We start from the raw sequence: 9,393 nt of genomic DNA, 5'->3' as shown, positions 1-9,393 counted from the left end.
TTAATGCAATAAGTAATTGTTTTTATCCAATAAGAGCAGTGATCGGTACGTTATGGTTGTCTACAGAGTCCTCTCCAGGCGTATAATATAATACCATAGCACTATCTACCCCTCGACCCGGGTTCTTTCTTCTCATACCTTTCATCATCATATCTAACTACACGATCTATATTCCATTTAAAATGACAGAGCCCAACAATCCTACGGATTTGGCAGAGACCAACAATCTTACCAATGCGGCAGAGCCTAACAATCCACCTGATCCTGCTCCAGTTGAAGTCGACACACAGGCCCGTAACCTTCTCAGAGTCTAGACTATTTACTTGGTCTTTTTTTTTTCTGACAGGGCTTGGCTCTAGGTCACAGGGAATGACTCTTCCTACGGTGACGAAATGTCTGACAGAAATCTTTCCCTAACCCAGACTCCTATTACAATGACCATTGTTACAGTTATATAACCATGGCCAGAGTGCTAACAGAAAAATCTGGATATCTATAGATCAGCCTACACTGCCTCCCTGACATCTTCCGTCCTGGACTACCGACATGAGAACGGCAGACGGTATCATGGTTATCGCGATGGGAGTAAGCACGTTGTCTTTGACCTCCGATTGCATTAGAACCTGACTAATCGCTAAATGACAGGTTACCTCCTGCCCAACGATGAGACCGAAGCAGATCGCCTCGATATGATACATGAGATGACGCTCACTATAATGGACAGGAAACTCTTTCTTGCCCCAATAAAATCACCGCAGCGAGCCATCGATCTTGGGACAGGAACAGGACTGTGGGCGATTGACTTTGGTATGTTATTGGTCATCCCATACCAGATCACAGCTCTATATTTATCGACTACCATTTTGTTGTTATAACAGCCGATCAATTCCCTTCAGCGGAGGCAAGCACTACTGCCATGTGCCACATGACTCTATACTGATCCAGGACAGGTCATCGGATGCGACCTGAGTCCGATCCAACCATCCATGTCGGTACTATCTACGAGTTAATGTGGATACCCGAAGCTGACGCGAATTGTCTTTTGTGCATTAGGGTCCCGCCTAACATGAAATTCATGGTCGATGACATCGAACAAGACTGGGCCTACGACAATAACCATTTTGACTTCATTCATGCCCGGTATCTTGCAGTTTCGATCAAAGATTATGCCAAGTTGATAAGGCAGTGTTATCGGTAAGAACTAAATAAGCAACAATTCTAGATGGCGTACAGATGCATAGGCTAATCTTGGTAATAGTTATGCTAAACCAGGTGGTTGGGTCGAATTCCAAGACTGGGACCAGTATCCCTTCTCGGAGGATGGAAGTTTAAAGGGTACCACCTTTGAACAGTATTTCAATGAAGTGATAGGTGCATTCTATAAGAATGGCTATGAGGGCAGCCCAGGACCACGTCTGGAACAGTGGTTCCAAGATGCAGGCTTCGTGGATATCCATGTTCACAAGTACCGCGTTCCAATTGGTACCTGGCCGAAAGATCCACATTATGTTCGTATACCTCCCTTACTTCTTTCTGTTTTCTCTTAATATACCATGAAGCTGATATAAATGTCTGCTTACAGAAAAAGATTGGAACCTGGTGCATGCTACAAGCAGAGCAAGGCTATGAGGCTGGAGCTATGGCAGTCCTGACCCGAAATGAAGCCTGGTCTAAAGAAGAAGTCATTGTGCTGTCAAGCAAGACAAGGAACGATGCTCGCAATCGAAATATCCATGCGTTGTTTAACTTGTATACACCCCTGTTAATACTTCATTTGCCCACCAGTCGTGCAGCTGACATGTATCTAATCTGATTATAGCTACATTGTGTACGGGCGCAAGCCAGAGTGAAATACGTCAATATTCGGAAGGTCTTAAACCCATGCCCAGGACATCATGGAAAAGAGGTATGTAAGTCCAAAACATGCTGCATTACAACCTCATCTCAAATACCATCGGGCATGATCTGACTTGAAAGTTGTGTCAAGTCAATAAGGACTCCACCTTCTGTGTGTATTTCAGTTGCCTACATTTTTGGGGGGTTTTTTTTTGAGGGGGGGAGTTTCTGGGAGTTCTAGGAACCAATCTCACCCATGACATAAACAGTTATTTGAGACAACAAAGGGGACGGAATAATATCGACCTCCAAGATTTGGGCATACAATCTGCCCAGATTCTCTCATGAATCTTATCGTCTCTGTTGCGGGCTAAGCCCATATTGCTGACTCAGCTTCGCTCTCGTTTTCTGATTGGTCCATTTGTTGTTCATCACATGACTCCTGTTGATATAACTCGCGTGCCTTTTTCTCTCTTCCTTCCTTCCTTCCTTCCCCAGCGAATCCTTTTTATGAGCTCCTAGTTTCTAGACAGCAAGGCTTTGGCCCTTCACACTAATCATCATCGTTTAGTTTTGTCATCTAGGAGTTCTAGTTAATTATTAGGTCGATTGTTTTTATTGTCTCTGTCAAATTTGAACCTCTGCTTACTTGACGAGATATATTTAATAATTTATCCGAACACATATATATATACTTACCTTTTCTCAGTCTGTCAAAGTCCGAAGATACTAATATTAGAGACTAATGACCTGGCTGATGAGAAGAACAAAAAGATAGGCTTTTTATAGCAGATTTCGGTCCTGCTCAATGTCTCACAACCAGATTGCAAACTCCCAAAATACAGTTAATTTTATTAATATCGTCTCTCAGCCATAGAACTTTCTGGCAGCTGTCAATGTCAAATGTAGGAAGAAAGATTGACAGGTTAATCTCCAGAGACTACTTGCCAAAGGAATTGCCCTAGAAGAGTGCCATTCTACCAGAGCCTGGAAATAGAAGGATAAAGCTTGCTGGCCATTTTTACTTTTCAAAACCAAATAGATACTTTAAGGGGGATTTTTGAATTGAAATGTCTATGACTGCCATTCATCACTTCACTTCACAGGAATGAACTGTATGAAAAGAGGAACCTAGATCCACATCTAACCAAGTACAATCATGTGGCTTCTTACCCGAACTTCATTTCCTCCTCATATACTCCGTACCTTGACCCCCTTCTCCATTGGGACCAGAATCACCTCGTCCTCGGCAGGCGGCTCTAAGCCTACGTTGTCAAACATGCTGGAGAGAAACTTCATCAGGTTGACCACCTCCTGGCGAGAATACGCGATTGAATTCATGCCGCAGATCACGTGGATGTCGCGGTGGAGGCTCACCACATTGAGCCCATACTCTGCTGGCTCGCCCCTAAACCCGGCAAGGACGCAGAACCGTCCGCGTGGAGCCAAGATGGTCATTGCCTTGCTCCGACCCTGTAAATCACCACGTCTGGGCCTTTCCTGCCTACATGGGCCTGCATGCCTTGCAGTTCCAGGTCGGAAAATATATTGATATCGGTTGTCTTGCCGGGAAGCTGTCACGACTGTGCAGCCCTGGGAGCGGGTAATGCATACTCCGTACACGTAGTGCATACTTGGCGCACTTTAAGATTCATGCAGCGGACGAGGATCCTCAGTCATCGCCTGAGAAACAGACGCGCTCAGCCAAATCTTTTTTTTTTGCAGCGCTAGCCCTACTCGGGTAATGTTACCAGATGCTGACGATTAGGTCAAGAGTTCAGTTTCCAGAAGCTGGCGTCGGAGGAGGGGAACCAGTTATTCATATCAGGCCATTGCCCGATTTTCCCACCCAAAAAGGAGCCTCGGCAGTTTCTGGAAATTGAATTCTCGACTCGGCTCCCAGCTTCTGGAAACCTCAATTCGCCAAACGGACATCAGCAAGCCGAATTCGGCAAATATGGCAACCAAGAAGATACTTGGCCCTCACGCCATCTCAGCGCTGATGGAACAGGCCAAAAGATTTGATACAATGTCCGTGCATCTCGCCAGATCGCCGGATCTCGCGACTAGTCAAGCTAATGAAATTGCCGAATGGACTTCGAAATTGATCGATGCTGTGAACAAGGTCCGACGAGAAGCCCAAGCAGCCACTACAGCGTATCGAGAACGCCTACAAGATAAGATTCGCGAACTCAAGACCCAAGCAGACTCAAGAAAGCGAAAGATACTAGACACCGACGAACTGGATTCATCACGGACTGTAAGGGCGAACTTTAGATTGATCTTTGGACCAGCGAGAGGGACAGAATACTGCAGCAAAAGCACAAAACTTGTAATGACTACGAATGTCGAGAGGATTAACACCACCCGCGGGTTATGGGAAAGCCATCCTGACAGCGTGATCACCCTCTCGACGAGTTATCCCACCAGTTGGCCAATGAACATTTGTATAAAGAAGAAACCTATGAATAACATTTAGGAAGTCAATAATCAGGTACCCTTCCTACCCTTAATTGATGATGATGACAATGAGCGGCGCGTTCGTTCCTGACGGTGGTTAATGAACTTTGATGAATTCAGTTCTACCATTCCATCGTAACTGGCGTCGATATATACATCAATGAGGGTTAAAGAAAAGAAAAAAGAAAGAAAGAAAAGAAAAGAAAAAGCATTGTGCTCCAACATATACTCATCCTCCATACATTGTCTAAAGAATATATGTAGGTATGTATGGATGCACACCGACTTGCTAGTGAGTTAGATCCATACATGAACAACACAGACCTCGCGACAGAGATAGCTTCACTCATACCACTGGCCGTCAGCAATCCGGAGCTGCACAATTCGGCTCATTCCCCGGAGCCCCAGGTTTCGGCACCAGCGTCATGTTGAAGCTCGCGACCCCCTCCGGCCCCTCGACGGGGATACCGCCGCCAAACTTGAACAGGTGCGCGGCCCCTGGAGCCTTCTCGAACGGTGGACAGCCGTTCAGCACCGTGTTCAGGTACTCGTTGCACGCCGACTCGTTCATCCCGAATTTGCCTGTGACGAGGCTGATGTTCAGGTACATCATCACGTTCGGGAAGAGGTGCTCCAAATCGATGGACCTCGTGCCGAAGTCGGTCGGCAGCTGGTAGATGTGGTTATCGAATAGGGCGTCGCTAGAGACCATCGCACAGAAGTCGGTGATGTTGTTTTGCACATGGTCTTGCGGCACGCCCGGCGGGGCGATGGTGGTGGGGGCACCACAGAGCCGACGTGGACGTGCTGGCCTTGGTGGTCGAGATTGCGGTCGTGGCGTGACTCGTGGTCGTTGAGCTGGGAGCTTTTAGTGGAACGGCGGCTGTTGCTACTCGTGGAATGAGCGGTCGCTTGCTCGTAGTCGAAGTCTTCGTCGACGATCCTGCAACCAGTCAGAAAACGCTCGCCCTATATATGGTTTATCGGTATCATTCTACGCGTCGAGAGGACTTACCGGCGGGCTGGCTGCTGCTCGTCCAAGTGAGCATCGGCTCCGTGTCCGTCATCAGCGCCTCCAGGCAGGTTTGCTGCGTCGCCAGCCAGTTATTATTGCCGTCCCAGTTGTCCGGATCGTAGAAGGGCGTGATGATTGTATCTCCTCCACTTGTCGTCGTCGTCGTGAAGACGGTGTTGGTGACGGAGCAGCCTTTGGTGGTGGAGCAGGTCCCCTGTTACCCATCAACACAGACTCGAAACGCAGGAAAGGACGCGCCTACCGTGATGGTGGACGTCGACGCCGTGCTGAGACCCGACGGTGTGAAGACCGACACCGTGATCGCGCAGGAACTCGCCGTCTTGGTGCTGGTGCATGTCTTCGTATCGGTTGTCTTGGCCGTGGATTTCTCCTTTGATGCGGGTGACGGCTTCTTCTCGCCCTCCTCTGGAGGTGCCGGGCTGTGACCGCGTTTGCGTTTCGACGGGGGCAGCACCGAGATGGAGCCATCTTGATTCGGACGCTGCGGCTGCGCGCCGTTCGCCGGGCTGATCATTCGGGCGCCTGGTTGCGCCTGTCAGTGCGGACATGGCCAGGAACCTCGCTCCTCTACATTGTACTCACCCAGGCCGAAAAACGCGTAGTTGTCGGCGTTGCGGTAAGAGACTTCCCATGGATGAGGCGGGCGGAGGGAGAAGCCGACACAGTTGTTCCATCCTGCGAGAGATGAGCATGTCGGTCGTCATATACAGTATATAGAATGGAGAATATGAGAGAGAGGTCCGTCTGGCTTACCGTAACTGTCTCCATTGGCATCCACATCCACGGTGGCAATGGCGTCGTTGACCGCATGGGTCATCTCATTCAGCAGCGTGTGGTCAAAAAGCGCGGCCGCGTCCATGGCGGTTCGCTGCTTGCCGAAAAGGTCAGCAGCTTCGTCACTGGTCGGGCGAGGATGGCCTTCAGGCTAATATCGCGCTGCGCGAGGTCAGCCGGAGGACCGGGGGAAGGAAGGACGGGAAGATGACGAGCCCTACCCAGTACTTGAATTTGTACCCATTCGACATTTGCAAATACCATCGACACATCTGGATCTGGGACGCTGTGTTCCGGAGCTGCTCCGCCGTGAAGGCCTGTCGATCGTGATCAGCGCTGTCGATTGCACGGATTCTTCCTACCATCCTACCATGATGCCTTCGGGACTAAGGTTCGACTTGCAACTCTTATAAGCGTCGTCCATCTCAATGTTCTTTTGGATGGACCTGTCACAGGCAACTGTCGGGTCCTTGACGCCACTGCAGGTCTGCCCTTCGATGAATCGCGAGTAGTCGCAGTAGACCACCACGTCGTCGCTAGGAGGCCGGCTCCCCGCCGCCAGCGTCGACGGCTGGCCGTTGCCGTTCTTGTCGAATGCCAGAACCCCCTGGAAGACCTGGATGACCCTCTGTGTCACGGGGCTGTTTGTGTCAGAATGTCGCCATTCATGGTCTGATTGAACATGTACTGCATCAGGTCCCGCTGGGCTTCGTTGGCGGTCCCAGCTTGGAGCGCATTAATGGCAGCCAGCGCAGCCCGGGCGAGGTCAAAGGCGTCAGTCATGCCATTGACGAGGAGAGTCTGATAGTCTGGTGGCCCGAGTGAGTCTCTTTCCAGATTGAACGGGGCAGGAGACTTCCTTACTGTATTTGCTGGTGACGCAAGAGCTGTCGAGGATCCAGGCATCGACCTGGCCCAGAACGGCCAGGACAGCACCATACCAGGAGAGCTTCATCTTCAATTCTTTTCGAGATTCAATCCTTCAATCCACGACCTCGACGAGCAAGCAACGGTCGCCTCATTGTTTATGTATGCAGACGAAGTCGTCTAGAACACCACCTGAAGTTTTCAGCTGGGCTACGAATGCAACTGCTTTGATCGCCATTTTGCAATATCAGGAACCGAATCCACCGTCGAGTCGTTGGGACGTTGTATACAATGAATCCAGGACCAGCCAACCAGCCGTTGGAGATGGCCAACCAACATCATTGCGATGGCCGCCATTCGGGTCGCAACGAGCTTCTTCGCTCCTAAGCGAGGTCTTAGAGTCTGATCGTCGTGCGAAGCTGAAGAGACGGCCCCCAGTTACGTATCATTATATTCAGAAGGCGAAGTCCATCGAATTTCTGCTGAAACATGTCGTTATCGGCAAGGGTCCTATCAGATTCTTTTGTTGACTTGGCAGGGATTGAATTCGTGTTCTAGCTAGCGTTCTAGAAATCAACTATTATGAGTCTAATCCATTAGAGCCAACAAAATAATACTTATTATCAGGTCACGGAATGGGTCTCAAAAATAAGAATCCTATAGCGACTTTATTACGCATTCTCCTGTTGACAGTTTTATTATCGCAACCCTACACACTCATGTTGTTAGCTTTTGAATAAAAGAAAAAAAATCATCCTAATTGAAAAATACTTATTTTTTTCCGTGTAACAGATTTCATAAATGGATTTCGTTTAATAGGACTTTCTTCTCTCTTTTTTTTTTCTTTTTTTTTTCTCTCTCAAAATTAAGGCGCAAAGTCAACAGTGGTGCAGGAAAATAGAGTGGGGGTGGGCTTAATTGTAGCCATGCGCAATACCTGTCAGGAATCTAAATAACATAGTACGATCCGTTCGATTGCATCTCGAACAATCGGGTAATCACGTCAGAGGCTACCTGCTTAATGAGAATAAGACTCTGAAACCAACGTTGGTTGTCTCAGGCCGTCGTCTGATTGATCCGTTAGCCGCCGCCCCAACATCTTGATGTTATATATGTCACGCACGGCTGAGGACTTGCATGACGGTCGTTACATTAATGTCGATGGGGCCAGTTGACAGGCATCGAGGGTCCTTTTCTCTACATCCATCATCATCGTCATCTTCTTCTTCCTCTTCATCGTGCCACCGATGGGTTTCTTCCCCTTTGGCCGGTGTGGCAATGAAGTGGATTATGCGCTCGCGGCCAAAGAGCGCGAGGAGTATGCTCCCCTCCCGCTGCCGGCGAGACGGCCGCGAGCATTGACTGCTCCTCTCCCATCAGTGCCATCAGCGGACGTCGACCTCCCGGAAAATGGCCAAAGGGAGCGAAAATGGGGATTCTTCCTGAGGAGAAAGGAAAAGGCGCCCCTGCGCCACCCCCCGATGCAGACGACGTGCGATCAGCGCCAGTGCCCCCTGATGGCCCGTCTCCCGCCTGAGATCCGGCTGGCAATCTGGAAAGAAGTCCTTGGTGGGCTGCGCGTGCATGTCGTGCGCGCCCGTGAGAAGAGGCTCCTGGGCATCCGATGTGGCGAGCCCGAAGAGGTTCTCCAGGATAAGGGCAAATGCCCTGGCCCTGGCGTACATGACTGCTGGGGCATGACGACGTGCTCCAAAATCGGTTATACCTATCGCATGGTCGGTTTCTACACGCGCCCGACACAGCCGGTATGCTATGCCAACCTGCTGCCGCTGGTGAAGACCTGCCGGTTAATGTAGCTACCCTTGTGCTCATGCCATGCGATGCTGGCTGACGACGACGCAGATACTCCGAGACGGTGAACCTCCTCTACGCAGAAAACCGCTTCTCCTTCAACCACATAGACACTGTCATCCGCCTCGCCCAGACCGTCCTGCCACACCGGCTCGATCAGATCCGCGTTGTGCATCTGTGGCACTACTTCAGGTGGCCGATATACGAGAACGAGGGGTCCAAGGCCGACTGGCTCCCGCCGTACGACCCAGACACGTGGGAGGAATGCTGCCGCGCGCTGGCCAGCATGACCGGGCTGGAGGAGCTCTCGCTGCATCTCTGCGGCGAAGCCGTGCTTCCAGTCCGCGACCCGATGGAGCAGCTGTTGCGGCCGTTGCGCCAGGTCCGCGCCCCGCGGGTCTTCGAAGTGAGCGTGCCATGGGATGAGGATCCGGCCGAGGTGGTGCATCTGGATGACGACATACCCTTTCGCATAGTGTCGAGGGGGTCCCGGAAGTGCTGTGTGTAGCGTGGATAAGAGAAGCCTGATTTTCCTATGTGGATGCGATACCTGTACAAACTGGATCGGGAATGGATGCTCCTAATTTGTCAGCGTTTTTTCTCCTAGT

The 9,393-nt window shown here is 50.2% G+C and overlaps 5 protein-coding genes across 5 annotated transcripts; 3 read left to right on the top strand and 2 right to left on the bottom strand.

Moving 5' to 3' along the window:
- Window positions 1-234: 234 nt before the first annotated feature.
- On the top strand, window positions 235-1,850 carry VTN77DRAFT_8797 (uncharacterized protein; the record flags this gene model as incomplete). Its single annotated transcript, XM_069425333.1, has 9 exons — window positions 235-294; window positions 360-394; window positions 500-585; window positions 646-807; window positions 946-988; window positions 1,054-1,194; window positions 1,259-1,508; window positions 1,583-1,749; window positions 1,820-1,850. 9 exons carry the CDS (start codon window positions 235-237, stop codon window positions 1,848-1,850), a joined length of 975 nt encoding a protein of 324 aa, XP_069274364.1.
- A 1,117-nt stretch (window positions 1,851-2,967) lies between these two features.
- VTN77DRAFT_8796 (uncharacterized protein) lies at window positions 2,968-3,294 on the bottom strand (the record flags this gene model as incomplete). Its single annotated transcript, XM_069425332.1, has 2 exons — window positions 2,968-2,979; window positions 3,043-3,294. 2 exons carry the CDS (start codon window positions 3,292-3,294, stop codon window positions 2,968-2,970), a joined length of 264 nt encoding a protein of 87 aa, XP_069274363.1.
- A 499-nt stretch (window positions 3,295-3,793) lies between these two features.
- Window positions 3,794-4,315, top strand: VTN77DRAFT_8795 (uncharacterized protein; the record flags this gene model as incomplete). The annotated part of the gene is made up of 1 exon (XM_069425331.1): window positions 3,794-4,315. One exon carries the CDS (start codon window positions 3,794-3,796, stop codon window positions 4,313-4,315), a length of 522 nt encoding a protein of 173 aa, XP_069274362.1.
- Window positions 4,316-4,657: 342 nt separating this feature from the next.
- VTN77DRAFT_8794 (uncharacterized protein) lies at window positions 4,658-7,061 on the bottom strand (the record flags this gene model as incomplete). The annotated part of the gene is made up of 9 exons (XM_069425330.1): window positions 4,658-5,154; window positions 5,312-5,525; window positions 5,574-5,854; window positions 5,915-6,007; window positions 6,086-6,257; window positions 6,328-6,423; window positions 6,477-6,747; window positions 6,795-6,915; window positions 6,971-7,061. The coding sequence occupies 9 exons, from the start codon at window positions 7,059-7,061 to the stop codon at window positions 4,658-4,660; spliced, it is 1,836 nt and encodes a 611-aa protein (XP_069274361.1).
- A 1,159-nt stretch (window positions 7,062-8,220) lies between these two features.
- Window positions 8,221-9,293, top strand: VTN77DRAFT_8793 (uncharacterized protein; the record flags this gene model as incomplete). The annotated part of the gene is made up of 2 exons (XM_069425329.1): window positions 8,221-8,786; window positions 8,837-9,293. The coding sequence occupies 2 exons, from the start codon at window positions 8,221-8,223 to the stop codon at window positions 9,291-9,293; spliced, it is 1,023 nt and encodes a 340-aa protein (XP_069274360.1).
- Window positions 9,294-9,393: the final 100 nt, after the last annotated feature.

This window comes from Rasamsonia byssochlamydoides (genome assembly GCF_041956645.1).
Source record: "Rasamsonia byssochlamydoides strain NRRL 3658 unplaced genomic scaffold VTN77scaffold_78, whole genome shotgun sequence".
Lineage (NCBI taxonomy): Eukaryota > Fungi > Ascomycota > Eurotiomycetes > Eurotiales > Trichocomaceae > Rasamsonia > Rasamsonia byssochlamydoides.
The sequence above is the reverse complement of the archived record's forward strand: the minus strand, read 5'-3'. Positions and strand labels throughout refer to the sequence as shown.